This window comes from Callionymus lyra, chromosome 6 (assembly GCF_982586985.1).
Source record: "Callionymus lyra chromosome 6, fCalLyr1.hap1.1, whole genome shotgun sequence".
In the NCBI taxonomy this organism is placed as follows: Eukaryota; Metazoa; Chordata; class Actinopteri; order Syngnathiformes; family Callionymidae; genus Callionymus; species Callionymus lyra.
The window spans coordinates 26,452,556-26,474,234 of record NC_141823.1 but is presented as its reverse complement, the minus strand read 5'-3'; the positions used below and the strand labels follow the sequence as shown (position 1 = coordinate 26,474,234).

Genomic DNA, 21,679 nt, shown 5'->3' with positions numbered 1-21,679 from the left:
CAGCACAGCCCCAGAGGGGGAATTTGGAAGTGGAGAATGAGTAACTTTAATTTACAGAAATAAATAAGATCTGTGCTAGACTTCATCACCAACATTTATTTCCCTCTATATCAATTACAATTTTTAATTTAAAATGAAAGAAATGGTTGAATAAATGGTTCAAAGAGGAAGTAGCACAACCCTGCAGTCGGAGAAAAGCAGATGTCTTGTTTTCATGTTCAAAATATCGTCTGTGGTGCATAAACATCTTTTGAGACGTCAAAACTAAATAACGATAATCAGCTAATGAGAAAATGTATCTCCTCGAGGTGGAGCCTTGTTTGTCGACATAAATGTAGCGCAGAAAGGTCGTAGACTCACCTCTCCGACTGAGTTTGAAAGTGCCTGGACGATCTTCTCGTGTGCTGTGGCCACCACGCTCTGTCCGTTGATCTCGATGATCCGGTGACCCACTCGGACCCCTCCTCTCTCGGCAATGCCTCCCCTCATCAGACTGCATATCTGGGAGAGACAGAGAGGACTGAAAAAAAAGCCTCTTTGTGTTTTTCTCACGTGCAAATTCTTCTCTTACGATGCCGTTCTGTACACTGAAGCCCAGCTGATACTTCAGATCCGGTCTTTTGATGAGGACGGTGGTGACCGGAGGGCAGCTGACGATGTTCATCTTCACCTGCACCTGGTTCTTTAAGCCCTAGAAGAGAACTCGAGTTACTAACCGTGCTCTTATTGTTGCTGTGCGTCCGTACCTTGATGATTCCCTGACAGGTGGCGAGCGGCAGCCCCACGAGGCTCGTGTTATTGATGGACATGATCTGGTCTCCGATGCTCAGCTTGCCTGACCGCGCGGCCGGACCACCGTTCATCATGTTGGCCAGGATGACCGTGGGCAGGATGGAGCCCCAGCCCGACTCCACGATCACCACACCCAGGATCTCGCCTTTGCTCTTCTCCAGCTGGAGCTGTGGAGTGGAGAGTGACCAGAGAGTGAGCAGAGAGTGACCAGAGAGTGACCAGAGAGTGACCAGAGTGTGACCAGAGAGGACCAGAGAGTGACCAGAGAGGACCAGAGAGTGAGCAGAGAGGACCAGAGAGGACCAGAGAGTGACCATAGAGGACCAGAGAGTGACCAGAGAGTGACCAGAGAGTGACCAGACAGGACCAGAGAGTGACCAGAGAGGACCAGAGAGTGAGCAGAGAGGACCAGAGAGGACCAGAGAGTGACCATAGAGGACCAGAGAGTGACCAGAGAGTGACCAGAGAGTGACCAGAGAGGACCAGAGAGTGACCAGAGAGGACCAGAGAGTGAGCAGAGAGGACCAGAGAGGACCAGAGAGTGACCATAGAGGACCAGAGAGTGACCAGAGAGTGACCAGAGAGGACCAGAGAGTGACCAGAGAGTGACCAGAGAGTGACCAGAGAGGACCAGAGAGTGAGCAGAGAGGACCAGAGAGTGACGAGAGAGTGACCAGAGAGGACCAGAGAGTGACCAGAGAGTGACCAGAGAGTGACCAGAGAGGACCAGAGAGTGACCAGAGAGTGACCAGAGAGTGACCAGAGAGGACCAGAGAGTGAGCAGAGAGGACCAGAGAGTGACGAGAGAGTGACCAGAGAGGACCAGAGAGTGACCAGAGAGGACCAGAGAGTGAGCAGAGAGTGAGCAGAGAGAACCAGAGAGTGACCAGAGAGGACCAGAGAGTGACCAAAGAGTGACCAGAGAGTGACCAGAGAGTGATCAGAGAGTGAGCAGAGAGTGACCAGAGAGGACCAGAGAGTGACCAGAGAGTGAGCAGAGAGAACCAGAGAGTGACCAGAGAGAGGACCAGAGAGTGACCAGAGAGTGAGCAGAGAGGACCAGAGAGTGACCAAAGAGTGACCAGAGAGTGACCAGAGAGTGATCAGAGAGTGAGCAGAGAGTGACCAGAGAGGACCAGAGAGTGACCAGAGAGTGACCAGAGAGGACCAGAGAGTGACCAGAGAGGACCAGAGAGTGACCAGAGAGGACCAGAGAGTGAGCAGAGAGTGAGCAGAGAGTGAGCAGAGAGAACCAGAGAGTGACCAGAGAGGACCAGAGAGTGACCAAAGAGTGACCAGAGAGTGACCAGAGAGTGATCAGAGAGTGACCAGAGAGTGACCAGAGAGGACCAGAGAGTGACCAGAGAGTGAGCAGAGAGAACCAGAGAGTGACCAGAGAGGACCAGAGAGTGACCAGAGAGGACCAGAGAGTGACCAGAGAGTGAGCAGAGAGAACCAGAGAGTGACCAGAGAGGACCAGAGAGTGACCAGAGAGGACCAGAGAGTGACCAGAGAGTGACCAGAGAGGACCAGAGAGTGAGCAGAGAGTGAGCAGAGAGAACCAGAGAGTGACCAGAGAGGACCAGAGAGTGATCAAAGAGTGACCAGAGAGTGACCAGAGAGTGATCAGAGAGTGACCAGAGAGGACCAGAGAGTGACCAGAGAGTGACCAGAGAGGACCAGAGAGTGACCAGAGAGTGACCAGAGAGTGACCAGAGAGGACCAGCGTTGATCCAGAAAGTCACTCATTTTCTTCTACTTCTACTCTGGTTAAATATCGTGAGAGCTCTCAGTGTAGATTTTCATTTGAAATCTTTCTTTTAAGTGAAAATGTTTGCTAAGAAAAGTTTCTCCTCTCAGTACCTCTGGAATTATTAACACTAGAACATTCTCTTGTTCTCCGACATGCTTTGAAATGCGCCTATTATTCTTGAAATGTTTATGACATCCAGCAAGATGAAAAAATAGGAGAGAACAAACGGTTTGAGCTCATAAAACTATCAACACAACTGCTCTCAGGACTTGTAGTCGGAGAGGAGAGATTCATGAGCACATGCTTTATGCATGACATCGAATCAAACATGAGTCATTTGAGGATCAATATTTAATTGTATTATACAATAAATTGGATTCATTTAATGGTTGTATTGTTAAGGGATTTATTCAAGATTTTTATTTTATGTAAGTTAATGTTGTTTTTCCATGAACACAGCCAGAAAATATCTATTGATTTATATTGATTCCAATGGGTAGAAACATGATCCAGTAGTTTTCCACTCTTCTACTCCTCCAGTTAGACAAAGGCTTGACTAAAACATTACAATTGATTCAACTCAACAAATACGTCCAGACATTTTCTAGTAATTTTGGTCTGGATTAAGGGTCACGATCATTGTTTTTTTACTAGCGTACTCAAAGTTAGTATTTTTAGTGCGTAAGTGCGTGTCAATTCTTAGTATGCGAAATTTAGTGTGCCATGCTAATTGGCATACTAAAAGGCCCACAAAACTGAGCATGGTTCGATGGACACTAACCACCCTAAACAGCTGCCATCTTAGTGACGTTGTAAACGGAAGTTACGTCATACAGTATATGTATGCATATATATGTATATACTTACAGGTGCATTTTCAGCAGCAGTAGGAGGATGACACGTCTTCGGAGCTGATACCAGCTTAAATATCTCGCGAATATTTCGATTCTCATATTTTTTCTTTATTTCTTTTTCCAAACTTGCAAAACGTGCTGCCAGCAGGTGTCGGCGATAGCGTTCCAACAGCTGGTTGAAACATCGTTAAATAGTAGTAGAAGAAGAAGCTGTCACTTCAATTCCGGTTAGTGTGTAGCAGCAGTGTTTGATTTGAGACATGCTATCTGTGGAGAATTTGCGTACTAGTTAGTATGTACACTATCCTGATGCATACTAACTTCTAGTATACTAAGAGAAGTATGCGATTTGAGACACAGCACAGTACTTACATTAAGTTAAGGATCTTCAGTAAGTATAAGATCACATCAGATCCTAATTCTTCTTGTTTCTGTCTCCACAATACAAGCCCTTCTGTGAGTCTCTTAATCTACTGTCTCTCTCCATCAACACCCAGAGCTCCGATGATGAGCCGTCTCTGAATTGGGGCGCTCTCTAGCTTGGTTTTTGGGGCTCCCTCATCACTCCAGACTACTCGTGCGTCTCTGATGCAGCAGCTGTGGGCTGGAACTCTTGCAGCATCTCCTGCTCAGGGAGCAGAAAGTGTTTCACGCCGCCTGATTCTCTCCCCCCCCAAAAAAAGCCTTGAGCTAGCTGGCCAAACTGCTACAAAATACATTTTTCAACCCGAGAAGAGCTCAGCTTGACTCGTTCTAGTGAGAGTTAAACGCACCATCTGCCGCTCAGATAAGCTGACATCACCGCGTTGTTTGTGCGTGTTCACCTCTTTGCAGTTCTCCGAGTTGGAGAAGTGGATGAGATCATCGTTGTACATCTCCTGCGTGTTGATGATGTCACTGTACTCCTTCTGGCTCAGGTCCTCGGGGTTGATGCCGTTGGCTCTCAGGAACTCCTGGTAGGCCACACTGAAAGCTTGGCCGATCGACTGAGCGATGAGTTGAGCCTGCGGACACAAGAGTTCAGGACGGTTCAGAACCCGATCGATCTGCCCAGTTAAGACCCATCAGCATCACCGGCGCTCATTAAATCACAGTACGAGTGCATAAAGTGGAACTCTGGTGCTCACTGTTGCACATGAGGAAGTTTATATTTGAGAAGCTGATCAGTCACTCTCATCCCTGGTGAGCCTTTAACAGTTGGCATAATCCGCATTGGAAAATGGGGACAGTTTGGAGAAGAGAAGCTTTGATGCTGCCAAGCCAGTGGGACACTTGTCGGGTTGCCAAGATATGCTAATTCAGCATCTCCGGAAGAAGATGAAGCGCTTGAAAAATTCACAAATAATAATATAATTATCCTTTCAATTTGGAATAAAAAGTGTTGACTAATTAGGATCAGGGTCGAGGGTCATCCTAGTAATTAAAACACACTTAAAAGGGTATTTAGGCTTTTAGGTAGACACACTAAGTAGATCAATATTGGGACAATACAGACGAGCAGTATGGAGATATTTGGATGTTTTTTAGCGAGTCTTTTTACGGACGACAGAGAGTACTTTGGTTCTTAATGGGCCAAAGTCCTATATATAATCTCGTCTGTTCACCACAGTGAGCAGCCAAGAGGTCCCCAGATCCAGGGCCTCATGTACAAAGAAGTTTGTGGATTTTCTACTAAAAACAGTCAAACACTCAAATCCAGAAAATGGTGCACGAAAAAAAATATTCAAATGTATGAATCTGTGCACACAAATACAAACACTTTTCCTTTGTACGTCCCAATCAATGCGGAATTGATCACAGACTTGTTTGTCCAAATTTTCCTATTTAAATCATATTTAAACGACCCAAAGTTATTTTTCTCTCCTTGATCAGAAAAAGAAATGAAAACATGAATTTGAACTGGATTAACAGTTTATATTTCATTTGAAAGGGCTTTCATTCTGCAGCTGTTGTTTAAGAAGAAGCTTATTATTTCTTTACATTTTTTCTAAATAGGGTGAAATAGCTGATTAAAATATTCAGTATACAACGGTCCATGTTGTCTTAATAAATACAGATCCTCAGTTTAGTGAATGAGAACATATTTATAAGTTTGTGAATTATTTAATATCCACTCATGTAACTACAAACACTTTTGTGTGTGTTAATTATTCATCAATATTGATCGTTAATGTTAATCTGATCTGATCTCAACTTGACTAGTGAGGCTGACATGCATCTGAGCAGTAAATAAGGTCGCACGCCACCGTCAAACTTGTCGGGAAGTCCGAACTTTTTAACGCTTTTCTCATTATTGATACATATGAACTTTGATTTGGAAAAGTATGCCCACACTTTTTTTGTACGTAGGACATCTTAGTACTTAAGTCCCCTCGACTTTTGGAGAAATTTACGAAAATGTTCTTTTTTGGTATCGGGACCACAGTGTCGCTTGGGTGATTACAATCCAATAAGATGAGCTTCTTAGTTTTGGTAAAATTGTTGAATTAGTTGAACCACATATCATTTGGACAACTCCCTAGATATCCTTAGATTAGTCAACAGATCTTGTAAATGGATTATAATGTTAACCAGCTCTTTTCTTATCTACAACAGTTTCTTGTTTCTTTTGTTGTTTTGCCACAGTTATCATAGAATTAAGAACATACAAGACAGGCCAGAAGTAGGGACCAAGGGTAGAAAATTAATTGATAGATGAGTGAATCATTCAATAGTACTTGGCTAACTGTCTTTTTGGAATTAAGTCATTGACCAAGTTGTAGTTTCTAGCTAGCAGAGAGGAAGGCTCATGACCTTGGCAGGGTTGGTCTAGATTGGTTACTGTGGTTGTGGTTGTCAAAACCCTGTATTTTCTCTGAAATACCATCAGTCCAGATCAATGGAGCTGCACTCACTCTCTTCTGGTTGAATAGACCACTATGTTGACCACCACCTCTCCCCCTTTTGTCTTTGTGAAGGACACAAGTAAACCCCCCAGGGGTGTCATATAACCTTTCAAAGGATCCAAGGTCCACTGACCAGTTTTGCTTTCTAAAAATGTGGCTGTTTTCATCATCTACCTTGATCCTGTTTTTGCAGCATAAAAAAAAATTCCGTTCATTTTAGTTTTAGACTTAAAAATGAAAAACCTTGGAAGAACCCACTTACGGAACCAAAAAACAAACAGCTCAACAACTAAATTTGTTTCACTCACATCCTCTGACTCAAAGACGTGACAGATCATCTTGTACTGCTTCTTGGCTTCTGGTGCTCCCGGAGTGGTTTCGATGCAGTCTTGGGAGGCTGTGCGCGGCATTCGTCGCCTCGCCATTAGCACCACAATATTCCCAATGTCGGCGATGTAGGAAATGGTCCTGAGTGCGTTATCCATCATGGTTTCCTGCAGGAAGGAAGAAGAGGTTATTATGTCCAAACTGTTTAATGAGTTAACGAGGCTGACTCATTATGATGTCATCAGAACAACGATCAAAGCAACTCCAAAAAATAAAAAAACTCACTCACACACATGTTTAATTCAGAGTCAAGTCTCAAGTGGATGATGTCATCGAACATGAAATATGCATCATGGAATTCATGTGCTGTTGACTCCATGAAACCTTTTAGTTGGTGAAGTCAGTTGAGGTGAAAATGACACAATCATTCTTCAGTTTTACACTTTTTGTCCCAACAATTGGTGACCCGTGTTCAAGAATGAAAGATTTCCAATGAGAGTGCAGCCATTCAGCAAGTTTACTTTGCTTGTTGCAATAACTCATATTTAAAAAAAAATCTAAACCAGCCAAACGTATTCACTGCAATGCAGCACCAGTCTGTGTGAACTGTACACACTCTTACAGCTCAGATGGTATCAGCGCAGCAGTTTGTCAAAGTGTCAATCTAATCAAACAGATTTACATCAGCATGATTTATAAATCAAAACAGCGTTTTTATGATCCCTGGGAGTGGAGGGAGTTTCTGTGAAAGACTTTTAACCCTTGTGTTATCTCTGGGTCAATGTAACCCAAAGGTTGCAAAACAAATGTATTTGGGGTATCCCTTGTTTTGCCTCAGGGTCAAGGTTTTTGAGCCTTAGGGTCACCTTGACCCAGAGATAACGCAAGGTTTAGCAAAATAATAAAAAAAAAATCCCTGAAAGAAACAAAGACTAGAAGGTTTAATTTTTTTTTTTAACAAAATGCATCAAAGCACAAACACTGAAGGAGGAAGAGTGAACCAGATTGTCAAAAACTAAAAAAAATCCGTAACACATTAGATTAGATAACAGTTTAGCCTTAAAACAAGATGCCTGTAGAAAGTTTTACACCCACTAGTATCTGTCAGGAAAGTATATAAACTGTAAATATCATGCAGGGATACTAATTCCCCTAAAATCCTGCCAGAATTTGACTAAATGATCCAAAAAATAGACAATAATATAATTTAATCTGCCAAGATCATTTTTTTAAAATTCATAAGAGAATAGCTTTTGGCTTAAAGAGGAGTCCAACATTTCTCTTCAGGTGTTGCACGTACAGGCAAATCTTTTTGAGCAAACATTTTCAGTATTTTAGAATTAGTATCGACTCCAGCATGTGGTGTTTTCATGGTACTCGTCATAAAAAGCTTGCGTAACGTCTATAATGATTTTTATAATAAAAAATGTTTACTTAATATTCTCTGACTAATACAGTGAAGACCACAGTCCACTTTATAATTACTCAAGGGACGTTCATAAAGTACAATTTCTTCAGTGTTGTCTGCTCAAGTATGTCCTTATAAAGAAAAAACACATCTATTTCGTAATAGTACTAACATCTATAATTCTACTACATCTTCCTCCTCACATCGCTGAGTGAGTCATTTTTTCAAGCAGCAGCTCACCTGCGAATCTGCATTCAGGACCTTGATTCTCTGCGTGGAGATGAACAGATCCACCTCCGTCAGGGTCTGAGTGTCGCCGTCTGCGTTCTGCAGATAAAACAACACAGTCAAATAAACAAAAACTGAACAAAACAAAACTAACAAATCTTGTGTGTCTTTCATGTGGTTAAACAACCAGAACTTAAAAAAGGTCATGCAAAGAGTCAGGGTTCTCGGAGTGTGTAGGTGGAGTGAGGCGGATAAAAGAAGCTGTGGAGCCTGGCTGGTACAAGTACGTCTGTGCAGGCGTCAGGATGGAAGAGCCGGCCTTTATTAAGAGAGAGCCGACATGACATTTGCTGGATAATTCGTAAAAGATAATGAAGCTTTCAGAGAGTAAGAAAAAACACATCCATTTTTTAATAACAAACTAACATGATTAAGTAAATTGATTTTATGAAATTAACCAGAGGGAAGTAGTTTAACATTTTCAGTCAAATTGGAACGATGAGCTGAGAAATACCACAAGCCTTTCACTGAAATGAAAATATCAATTTACTTTTAATTAATATTCTGGATTTATTTATGCTTTTAATTCCCAATTATGGAACCTTTTAAAACATGAATTTATATAATACTAAACAAATAGATCCACTTTGTATCTTCAATTATATATATATTGTTAAACTAATGAAAATACACATATACATCATAATATTTGTCTCAGTTCCAGCTCTTGTTATTAAATAAATATATTAACAAAACAAAAACTAGGTCTGTAGACATGAAAGTGATTGGCGTAAAGCAGTTAGAAGAAATCCAAACAATTGAAATATATCAGATCTTTATTAAATAAATAGATGCTCTTCTTTGTATGTTTAATCAAGCTTGATATCACAGTGATTATGAAATAATAATCTACATTTATCACCATGAAAGCAGAAGCTAACTGCAGCTCGCTTGAGGCTCTACTTTGTGACAAGCGTTTAGATTGCGCTGTGGCTAACAACTGTGTTAATGTGTGTGTCTATGTGTCCTACATGTGTGCGACCGCTAACACAAAATAAAAGCCCCGGGCGGAGAAGAAGGTTTTCTTTCATAGCAATTATATGGAACTGGCGTACATCGGTGATAATGTGCAGCTTCATAGGACGTGATGAAGCGCTTTAATTAAAACTGTTGTGTACTGACTACAGCTTTATAAATACACTCCTCCAGCTTTAGACTTTGCCTCACAACAGGACGATTAAAAACCTCATTGCCAACATGTTTTGATCTCTGGGTGATGCCAGGGAACACAGGGACGGTGCAAGACACAGGTGGAAGGGAAATCACAGCCACACACACGGAAAGAAAAAGATAAAAGTGAAGGCTAAACAGCCACATGATGGTCTCCACTTGCTGCTTATTACACACCGCCTTTTTCTTGATTTTGGCAGCCTTCTGCGCCCTCTAGCAGGCAGGTGGGCAGGCGTTGGGGCAGGACAAGGTCAGCAGACACAGGAGCACAAAAAAACAGGAGGAAGAGGAGGAGGAAACAAAGAAGGTGAATAAGAGGTAAAGACAGTAAAGCTCCTAACCAAACTCCCGCTGTGGTATCACATAAAGAGACGTTTAGAGGTGATGTTCGCACAGCAGTGTTGGTTGTACGAGTCAGAACAGCAATTACAAGAGATAATAATTGCTTTACTACCGTCTACACACAGCAGACATGCAACGAGACGCATTATGGACATCAGAGAAGATGAATAACAATCATTTACTATATGAATTCATGAGCAGAGCAAAGCTAGCTGGAGTCATCATTAAAGATGCTGGGTTTACTCATATGTCATTTATTTATCCAATATTCTGGTCAAACAATATTACATTCAACTTGAAATGTTAAATGTTTATGTTTGTCAATAAAGAATTAATAAAAGTGGAGGTATCAAGAGTACAACTTGCAAAATGAAACTAATAGAAATTGGAAACAAACCCATTTATAGTTAAATTAAACCTTAATTCCATCCCACTATAACATCGATGAGACTTAAAAAAAGGTTGGCTAGCCAGGGATGCAGATGGAACGAAGCATCGAAGAGTTTTTGATGTGATCTTTCTTCGCATTATAAAGGGCAAACTCATGTGAAAACCCTAATGTTGAAGTCTTCCAAGACGCAGAAAGTCCATCATCATGATGTTTTATTACTTCATAAAGTTCCTCCACCGTCTGAAATCTTGGCGAACGAGAGGTTACGGGAGCGGATTCCATTATGACGTAATAATGGCTTCATTAGCTGTAATCAGGCCCCACTTTGTTTATATAACGAATCCCTCGAAGCTGGAAGCTTCCGGGATTGATGATGCGCAGTGACAAACAGTGATACTTGACCAATGACAGCCAAGTGGGCGTGGTCATTGTAAACTAGATAAAGAATCTATTAAAGAAAAAGGCTGTCTCCCAAATCGCGCACTTCTGCCGTTAAACTTAGTATTTTGAGTACACAAGTACGTCCCAATTAGCAGTGTGCGAAAATGTAGTGTGCATTGAGCACTAAATGGCCAGAAAATTGAGTGTAGATCGATGGACACTTTCCACACTTTCCACTCTTAGTGTTGTAGATGACGCTTAACTAAAGCTACGTCACTTATGGCAGATACCGGGAAAACACCAAATTTACCAAAAAACAACACAACAACAATAACACAATGAAACACAACTTAATAACTTGTTGGCGAAAAGTGCTGTCAAGTGTCAGGGATAGTGTTCCAACTTCCAGTTGCGATCAGCGTTAAAAAGTAGTAGAATGTTTGATTTGAGACAGTAGTATCTGTCGAAAATGTGCTCACTGGCCAAGTACGTGCACTTAATGTGTACTATAACCCAGTGCACTCGGAGAAGTGCGCTATTTGGGACACAGCCCTATTGTTTTCAGTGGGCGGGGCTTAAGAACATTTTCTAATGTAAATATTTCAATGAGAGTTTTGTACAAACATACACAAACTGTTGAGTACAATAGAATCCAAGATCTATTTAAGACATACTTGAATCAACACATTAGTTGCCCTTTAGTGCCACAATAACCTAAATAAATCTGTTTTGTATTTGTTGCAGTGATCTGCCTGGAGGTGTGGAGGTGTGTGTTCTGCATCTGTGCTGTGTCTCAAATCGCATACTTCACTTAACGCACTGGCAGTTAGTATGCATCAGGATAGTGTACATACTAACTAGTACGCAAATTCTCGACAGATAGTATGTCTCAAATCAAACGCTGCTGCTACGGACTAACAGGAAATGACCCAACAGCTTCTTCTTCTACTACTATTCAACAATGATTGCAACCAGCTGTAGGAACACTACGGACACCTGCTGGCAGCACGTTTTGCAAGTTTGGATCAAGAAATATGAGAAACGAAATATTCACGAGATATTTACGCCAGTACCGAAGACGTGTTATCCTCTTACTGCTGGCTGAAAATGCACCTGTAAATATATTTATATATATATATAAATATATATATGACGTAACCTCCGTTTACAACGTCAACGTCACTAAGAGGGCAGTTTAGGGTAGAAAGTGTCCATCCATACTCAGTTTTGTGGGCGTTTTAGTACGCCAATTTAGTGTGCATGGCGGACTACATTTCGCATACTAAGAATTGAGACGCACTTATGCACTAAAAATACTAAGCTGAAGTACGCAACTATGCGATTTGAGCCACAGCTCTGATGTCCGCTGACTGTAGAGCCTCAACAGGGGAGCACGATGAAAGTGATTAGTAGCAGCAGCAGCAACACACCATTTATTTGGCTGGACTTCAGAGCAGCAGCAGCAGGAAACAGATAAAGAAATAAACCACTGAAAAAAGCACTAAAACCAAAGAGGCTGCCGGTAGGCTTGTGTTACTCTGTGGACTCAGTGTTGCTTTCTAGCTGTTAGTTAAGGATTTGTTTGAATCGTGCTGAGCTAAAGTAATTAATTGCTTGAGGGCAATTAATTACTTTGGTCATTTACAGTTTATTTTATTAGATGAAAGTAGTTAATTGTTTACTAAAATAATTTGTTAATTCTTAACAAGTTGTAAAAATGCAAATGGACAAAAACAAAAACTTCTAAATACCAATGTAAAATCTGGATAGATCAATTGACTTAATTTAAAACATTTGAGAGGTAGATCTTGATTGGATTTTATTATTGGTTATGTTATAAAGAATATACACATTATAATTGTTCATTTCTGTTGTATAAAGGTTTTCCACCGTACTTTGTCTACAGCTCTTGAAAATAAAATAAAGGAGATATTTGAGTGAAGTCCTGTTGCATGTGCAGTCATTCCTGAGCAAGTGTTGTTTAAAATACACTTGACAGTATTAAAATCTAAAATGATTTTTTTTACATTTTACAACAACAGAAAATAGTCTTTGACCATTAAAGATTTAGTTTTTTCAATAACTTCATAACTTGACCTAATGTTCCCGGTCAGACTAATCAAAACTACTCAAGTAGAATGGTCACAGTCGAAGAGTGAGGGAGGTTCTGTCTATACATGATTCACACACTAGACAGTGACCATAAAGCATCATCTTTCGAACATATTTACTACGTTTTAATAGACTGCTCACTTCAACATGGAGGCTTCTGTGTTTTTATGTGCAATAACACGATCTGGCAGCGCTCCGTATCCCAGATGGTCTGCCGCTGACTCTGTGCCAGTGAAGGCCGAACATTAAATGATGGTTGTTGTACATATTCATTTGTCCATCAGGGGGAAATCGATAAGCTAATGGACAACATCTCATTCAGAGGAGCAGGGATCCACGCAGACAGAGTCCTTATTCAGGCGAGGAGACGCGACAGACAGCGGCAGAGATGGAACTATAACAGATGAGATCCATGATGCCAGGAGGCATCTTTAATTTAATGAGCAGAGAGTTTAGACAGAAGAACATCAGGCAGGAAGATTCATATCGCCTTTGAACCTCAATTACAAGAATGGAAAGCTTGAAATGATTCCCACCACGTAGCAATGATGTCCGGTCTACTAAATCAAAGAGTCAATTCTTAGATAGATATGAAGATATAGAGCTGACAAAAGCAATCTAGGATCTGGTTCTTCACACCAAACACATTGTATGTGTTGAGATCGACTGACATCTAAAGTCATCCAGAGCAATATCACATGGTGACACACTGTCAACAGTATAAAGGTGGGGGATGTGAGACTGTGCAGCTTCTAGAGACTTCTGGAGCACAAACGCTCCAGTGGAAAAATCTGTTGATGTCAAGATATGTGTCACACGTTTGCAGACAGATAATGTTCAGTAAGAGCCGTTGGTGCCTCTGAAGGATCTGACTGCAGCATCCAAAAATGTTGTTGCTTTTTTCACATTATATACACTGCTCTACATTATCTCTCCCAATCTGCCATTTTGAATTTCTACTAATGTTAGACCCGTCCTGATTGACCTACTTTTTTATACGAGGCATTTGAAAATAAGTGGTTTTGTAGAAGGAAAAAAATGGTCACTTGGGTAAGTAGCATTACAAGATGCATCTTTAGTTTTGATGTCTACATTACGTTATGTTCTTTTGGCTTTCAGAAAAGTGTTCAGTGGCTCTAGTTCTAAACTTGAGTACTTACTGACCCAAACTGATTTGATTTGGTACACAGGGCTCAAAAATATGTAAAAAATGTTGGTACACTGCAAAGCCCAAACGCTTCTTAGTTTTTCTCCAGGAGGCTCTTCAGTATTACTCTGGGAGGCTCTGTAGTATTACTCCGGGAGGCTCTGTAGTATTACTCCGGGAGGCTCTTTAGTATTACTCTGGGAGGCTCTGTAGTATTACTCCAGGAGGCTCTGTAGTATTAATCCAGGAGGCTCTGTAGTATTACTCCAGGAGGCTCTGTAGTATTACTCTGGGAGTCTCTGTCGTATTACTCTGGGAGGCCATTTAGTAATACTCTGGGAGGCTCTGTAGTATTACTCCAGGAGGTTCTGTAGTATTACTCTGGGAGGCTCTGTAGTATTACTCTGGGAGGCTCTGTAGTATTACTCTGGGAGTCTCTGTCGTATTACTCTGGGAGGCCATTTAGTAATACTCTGGGAGGCTCTGTAGTATTACTCTGGGAGTCTATTTAGTAATACTCCTGGGGGCTCTGTAGTATTACTCCAGGAGGCTTTGTAGTATTACTCCGGGAGGCTCTTTATTAATACTCCTGGAGGCTCTGTAGTATTACTCCGCGAAGCTCTGTAGTATTACTCTGGGAGGATCAGTAGTATAACTCTCCCGGGCTACATAGAATTTCTTGTCAAAGCTCTATAGTATTACTCAGCAGGGCTCTGTAGTATTACTCTGTGAGGCTCCTGACTACAGAGTGATATTACAAACCTTCACTGTTTTTATTGCACATTATAATCTGCTGGGCTTTACAGTCAGAAAAATAAATTGATATATACTATATATAAATATATATGTATGTACACAGGAGGTGCAGAGAGGCTCATTAAGAAAGTGCCTCAGAAACCTTTCAGATTAAATGTATATAAATACATTACATTTGAAAGCCTGTGGGTCCCGACTTTCTCAACAACTAAGGCTCGGACACACATCGACATAGAAAACGTTGCTTTCAGAAATAGTGGATTTCTGATCAATCCTGCCTCAGCAGCCCTGAACAGTGGGTGTAAGAATGTGATTCATCGTGTCAGCGTGTGCAATATTTGTGACTACCTTGACCCTGCTGACCGCCTCCTGGGCCTGCATCATGCGAATGTTCTTGGAAGGATTCCTCTCAGACAGCAGCTGAGTGGAGCCCAAGTAGTTAGCAGCAAAAATAATCCCATCAATCAGGTCTTCTGGCTCACAGGGTCCTGGGACTGCGCCAGAGAGAAGCAGAGAGGAGGGTGATTAACTGTGGAATAGGTAAATAGAGTTTTGTGCTGCTATTTTAGTCTGCGGATCCAGGGATGGAGAGAACAGACTGAGCCAGCAACCAGAAGGCTGTGAGCAGATGGAGGTGCAGAGCTGGAGGGACATCAATCTGGGATGTGTGGATGTGGACTATCAGACATCCCAACAGGGACACAATGGGCTGTCATGAGCTGGAGCTGCAGAGAGGCAGCTTACATATTCTTTTACCCCCCCCCCCCCCCCCCTCCTCCCTTCTTTCTGCCAAGCAGGGGGGCTCAGAGAAGTCCAGGGGCTTTAGGTGCTGAATGACGGCTTGACAAACTTGGAAAGTAATCGATTGAAATGTAATTGGATTTAATCCAAAAACAAAATGCCTCACTCACCATCCACGAAGCTTGGGAATGCTGCGACTTTCTTCGATGGCTTGAAGAGAGGAAGATAAAAGTTATTATACATAATGAATGAGGGGAGCTTTCAAAGAGAAAAGGGCACTTTGATAGCATGTATGACTCACAGCGAGCAGCCAAAACCAACCTCGTCCTAAAAAAATCCAACCGCCAAATGTGGGCAAAAGGGACCAATTAAAAAAGACACTCTGGGACCCATTATCACACAAGCTACTATTGAAGAAATAATTGTATTATTCTTTTTTAACGCTTTGTGTATTTGTTCAATTAAGACCTTTGATAAAAAGTTAGTAATCCATTTTATTTTAACACCTTTCATTACACACAAGAACACCATTCAGACGGACTATAAAACAACAGCGAAAAGGGAAAAAAATAAGTTTTAAAAGTTAAGAAAGTTAAAAAGTTTTTCTTAAGGGTTACAGAGGAATAAGCCATTTTAAAAAGGTGAGTCTTTAATTTTAAGCAACATTTAAGAAATGCATGTTTACATCATAACTTATTTACCTTATCACATTACCACATTATATTAGATTTAGATTGTATAAGAGTTTAAGTTTTTAATTTTGCTTTTGCAAATTTCCAAATATGGAAAATCAAAAGGATTTGAGATTTTAATATTAACTAGGAGATAATAAGAGAATATAATTAACTGAACCAAATGCAAAAAGTTTAGTAGGTTATATAAATACATACAGTTTCAAAGAAGAGTCTTTCAATTAAATGTCTAGAGTGAAAACCTTGATCCAAAAGTCAAATAGATGACAAAATAAAAAGACTTCCTTTTTTTTTCCCCCTCGTCTTCTGCCATTTACTCTTTAAAAAACAAAATACAAAATAACTATTGCTGTCTCATCCCTAAATGAAATATAGGTTTTGATGCTACATTTTAGGAGAAAAAGGTCCAGATTCTAAAGCAACATTTTCTTTTCATGCTACTTTAGTTTAGTCTCTTTATTAGTCAGTGTTTCTTTGACACTACTAAGCCTCCAGCTATTCATTTGGCTTTTTCAATTTTTGGTCGTCGTGCTCAAGGGCACTGCAGCGGTAAGTGTGCAGGGACCGCAAAGCATTAGTCATCCATGTAAACGAAGGGAGTGGTACGATAAATAAGGACAGTGACACGACACCGCAATCTTTCTCGCTCAGATTTAAATTCTTTTGTGATATAATCTGCCCGTTTTACATTCAGCTTCTTGTTTCTCCCAAGGACATGATGGAGTGGGCGGGGCCAGACGAGGAAGACATCAATCACGGACGTCTGCGTGAAATATAGCTCTCATAAAACCCACTTGCTCTATTAGCAGGATCCTATAGCGCCGTGAGCGAAGAACATGTGCGGAGATTGTGATTACACAATTACTCATTGACAACACAGCACCCTCACACGTGGATAAAAGCAGATATATTCACGCTCTGGTGAGCTTCTTGCAAATCTCCATTATTACGGAGGGTCTTACCTCTGGTACGTTGTTGTTCTCCAGGGGAATATTGAGGTCGGAGCGCTGCTGTTTCCTGGGCTGCTCCGCTCCATTGCTCACCTGGGATGACATAAGATACAAACAAATATTTTAGCTTATTTTGTGCAGCATAAACAGAGCAAAAGTGTGCAACTCAAAAACGTCTTTTAAGTAATAGAAATTAAAACTTTTCTACCGACTTCCTGTCAAGGTTAACAGGTGTTTAATCGTTTTTATAAACCTGACCAGCTTCAATCAAAGAAAATGTGTTAAATCATAGTTGAATCTGTGGTACATTTTTATCCTCTTTCCCTTCATCCTCCAGGTAGTTTTATCTTTTCATTTAGGCGCAGGCAAGGACAAACACGCTGGAACTGCTCTAATCTTACACCGGGAGGATTACATTAAGTCTGCTGGGTATCAGTCTTGCTGCGCTCGGATTCTCATTAACGTTCAACTTTAACTGCCGCAATGACATGTTTGAATAAAAGATATCTCTTCCTGGTACTAGCTGTGATCTAAAGTTAAATACGGCGATCAGTATTCTTTGTGATCCCTTATTCTTTGCTGCAAATAAGCCTTAACATTTATGCTGACACACTTTTTTTAAGATGTATTTTACATTATGAGAGTGACTTGACTCTTCACACTCGTCTACACTTTTCATTTATACAGTTATCAATCATTCTGTTTATGTATTTTATTTTAATCAGTAAAAAATAAATCTTTTATTGGATTAGTCATTGAAATAATCGAAAATGCGAATGAAATCCAAAATATTACCAGAGTCAGAATAGTCATGTTTCACTTTTATTTTGGTTTATTTTGTCCTTCACATCCTGTTATTTTCTTTCCTTGCTACAGCTGAACCTCCACCTACTAAAACCTAGAGCCTCCTGAGTCCATACCTGTGTCTCAGATCAAAAATGTCCCTGCATTGGTTTTCTATTGTTCTCTTGTCTCCCTGTTGGATATTCCTGTTTGACCCTTGTTGAATGTTCACCCTTGAGCCTCTTTGCCCGAGTCCCATAGTTTTCTGGTTTATTCGCAAGTGTTTTTAGCTTCATGTTCTGTTGTTTACTCCACGTTCCCTGTTCTCCTTTCTTTTCCTGTCTGCTTCCCTGGTTCATTGGGTTCTTTGACTATTGGACTCATAGTTGCCAGTTAGATTCTATGTTTCTTATTCAATGTATTATTTATCCCCTTTAATAGTTTGTCTACTGACTACAACTGCACCTGTGTTTTTGCCACTGTAGAATGTGACATAAATGGCAGTAACCAGGTATAAAAGGTGTACTTTATCTGTCATTTTTCTTTACTTAGATTTGCCGCACTCTCACTCCACATCGGAACTTGCCTAACAAAGGCCCTCATGAACACCATCAGAACGTAACCTGGGTCTGTTACTGTTGTAAATGTGGAGTCACGAAATATTACAGACAAAACACAATTACTGCCGAAACACATTCAAAGTATTTTGTTTAAGTTGCAGAAACGGCACTTATTTTAGTTCGGAAACTATTTCAGCAACGTCAACCTACCTGTTTGACACGGATTTCGAAAAAAAAAAAAACAACACCCATTCCTACAAATAAGTAAAAAGATCTACATATTGTAACTAAGTGAAATGTAATATTATATTGGACAAGTTGCAGTTTAACTGAACTGAAGATATCCATTATTGACTACTTGTTGATGACATTATTGAGAACCTGTCTGATTTGTTTTGAAACTCCACGGTGCCTGTTGCTCTCAGAGCAGCAGCTCGTCACGCAATCAGAGGTGGCAGCACCTCTCCTGCAGCAACAGGCGCCAGATTATAATCGTCACACCCTGGTTCGTACGTTCTCTATTCTCTCTTTGTGTATTACATTTTTTGTTCTTTGTTCTTAGTATTTTTGTCCTCCTTGACACTTGAACTTTGTTTTGTTTTTTGTTTGTTTGTTTGTTTGTTTGTTTGTTTGTTTGTCCATCTCTAGTCCAAACCTCACCGTACCCTTAAGAGTGACTGACGAAAATAATAAAAGAATAAAGGGCGGAGATGGAAGACAATGATGAGCATTTTTATGCATTTATTTTATCAACAAAAAAGTATGAAACAAAATAACTTTCATAGCTTAAAAATTGGAGAGATTAAATAATGCGTGGTTGGACGATTATCTAATCATCAACTGAAATAGCTTTCCAAACATTCTATAACTTGGCAGGAATAATAGATTCATAGATATAAATCCTTGCAAAAACAGATGGAACGGAAAAGATTAAAACGTTTATTTGTATTTGAATGAGTCATAAAATGGAAAAACAATATCTAGTTTAAATGTGGATTTAATAGATGCTACCAAGTTGGTTTATTTATTACATAAACAAACAAAGATTAAATGATTCCTCTTGATATTCAGGTTAATGCCCTGTGGTGACCTTCATGGCGTTCAACAACCAGATGTCGCTCGGCTAACTAAAGCTCGTTGCATTCTGTAAAACATTGTTCTTGCAAAAGCTCACCTGTTCTTGCGTCCATCTCTGGCGGTCTTCGGGGGAGCAGGGGTGAACCTTGACGCTTCTCTGGAGGTCCGGGTTGGTTTGGTGAACGGAGGGAAGGTTGAGGGACTTGGGTCTGATGCTGTGACTGTGGTGGGCTGGTGGGTACGGGGCGGCACTGGGCTTGATGTGAAGGTAGTCGCCCGTTGGAGGGTCCTGGGCGAGATCCTCTGGACTTTGGTCGGTCCCGCTGCTGAGACTGCCCATGCTCATACTCATCTTGATCTCTGCCACGATCAGATCGATGTCTTCCTCCGCCTCTTCTCCCGTCTCGCCTTCAACCACCAGAACCTTCCGGCCTCCATAAGGGGCCACAGAGTTGCCATTATCCTCCGAGCCGTAGTAGTCTTCTCTGTACGCCCCTCCATCCTCATCACCTTCCTCCTCCTCTTCTTCATGTGGGCAGTAATCTTCACTCTCGACCCCGTCGTCTTCCACAGAGCCCTGCTGGGTCTCTTGCTGCGAGGAGTGATGATGATGATGGTGATGGTGGTCCAGGATGGGCTCCGGTCGTCCATTATATATCTGTTCATCAGGATCCTGTTCCACCACCTCACAGCGCACTTCTCCTTCAGCCCACTCCTCCTCTCTGTGATGCTCTCTTCCTCTCCAGTGCTCCTGCAGGACCTGGACCTCCTCGGTGCTCTCCTCCACCTTCCCTTCCTCATCTTCCCGCCACTTGCTTTGTCCCTCTGAATCTTCCTCCGTCCACACAGCTCCTGCCTCTTCTTCCCCTTCTCTCCACTCCTTCTCCTCCTCGTCATGCCACTCTTCTCTCTCTTCGTCATCTCCTTCTCTCCATTCCCCCATCTCCTCCTCATCTCCTTCTCTCCACTCCTCCCTCCCGTCCTCGTCCCCCTCTCTCCATTCTTCTCTCTCTCCTTCATCGCCCTCTCTCCACTCCTCTCTCACCTGCTCATCTCCTTCTGTCCATTCCGCTCTCTCCTCCTCATGACCCTCTGTCCACTCCTCCTGCACTCCTTCCTCCTCTTCTTCATGCCACTCCTCCCTGACCTCCTTATCTCCTTCCCTCCATTCTTCTTTGGCTGCAGCATCAGCCTCAGCATCGTCGACCCACTCTCCTTCTCTGACCTCTGCCTCTGGTCGACCTTCCTCAGTCCATCTATTATCAGTGTCCTGACATGGCTCAGGGTGGTTTTCATCCGGCTGTATGGTGCTCGTGTCCTCCTGGTGGTGGTTGTGATTGCAGCTGCTGTGGTTCGTATCTTCCATGTAGTTGTCATCCTCCGGACAATAAGGGATGTAGTAGGTGACGCCCTCATCCTCCTCCGCCAGTCCTACAAACATCAACTCGTGATTATGGTGATCGTGGCTTGAAAACGTTTCTGATGACTAAGTCGTAATTAGAAACACTTTCAGAGATAACTGATGCTAGAACCAAGGTTTTGGCAACTATTTCTGGCACCAATCTCAGTGGAAAGAAGGTCAGAATAAGAGCCACTCAACTACGGTGTGACACCCCCATATTTTTTGTCACAAAGCCATATTTCATTCATATAAAATGAGATAATTTATTCTTGAAATTATTAATATATTATTTTAAGTAGCAAATTGACAATGGACTTAATTGAATCTGTGTGTAGACAAGCAGTTAAAGAATGAGAGGTTTTTAATGTATTTTCTGTGGAGCAGAGAATCTGTAGTTGGTATCTATAATAAGGATACAAGTTAATTATTATAAAGAAATTGTCTAGAAAAGCACTCAGACTATACACCTTTACCAAGCTTATCATAAGCTTAACATTATTGCTACATTCATTTTTTATTATAATAATGTAATGATAAAAATTAATGTAGTGTAGTGTAAAATGTTGTGTACAACAGAAAATATCTATTGGAATACAGATTTATTTTAAAGCATAAATGATTGTTATATTGGTGAAAAAGGTAAACCTACATCATGTAGTGCAAGTCTTAAAAATCATGGGCCATGGGCTGATACTAGTCCATGCGGTATTTGATACCAGTCTGTATCAGTTTGTTACCGTCTGAAATGTGTTTTATTTCTATATAAATACACCACTTAACTTTCGCTGAAGTCATATTTGCATGTGAGTCTTGATCAAAGATGATATTTTGGTCGGGTTGCCGTAAATAATAAGTAAACCGCAAACCC

General features: G+C 41.2%; 1 protein-coding gene across 2 annotated transcripts in view; it reads right to left on the bottom strand.

Moving 5' to 3' along the window:
* Positions 1-21,679, bottom strand: part of apba2b (amyloid beta precursor protein binding family A member 2b) — a 47,780-nt gene that overhangs the window by 1,707 nt on the left and 24,394 nt on the right. Inside the window, exons 3-13 of one of the 2 annotated variants that reach the window (XM_087794508.1) lie at positions 19,507-20,840; positions 17,002-17,082; positions 15,518-15,557; positions 14,955-15,100; positions 9,655-9,690; positions 8,260-8,346; positions 6,593-6,778; positions 4,224-4,403; positions 747-959; positions 572-691; positions 361-501 (exon numbers count right to left, since the gene is read on the bottom strand). In XM_087794508.1, the coding sequence (XP_087650634.1) occupies positions 361-501; positions 572-691; positions 747-959; positions 4,224-4,403; positions 6,593-6,778; positions 8,260-8,346; positions 9,655-9,690; positions 14,955-15,100; positions 15,518-15,557; positions 17,002-17,082; positions 19,507-20,840 (2,564 nt within the window). The remainder of the gene's footprint in view (positions 1-360; positions 502-571; positions 692-746; positions 960-4,223; positions 4,404-6,592; positions 6,779-8,259; positions 8,347-9,654; positions 9,691-14,954; positions 15,101-15,517; positions 15,558-17,001; positions 17,083-19,506; positions 20,841-21,679) is intronic. The other variant, XM_087794509.1, reaches the window with a different exon arrangement.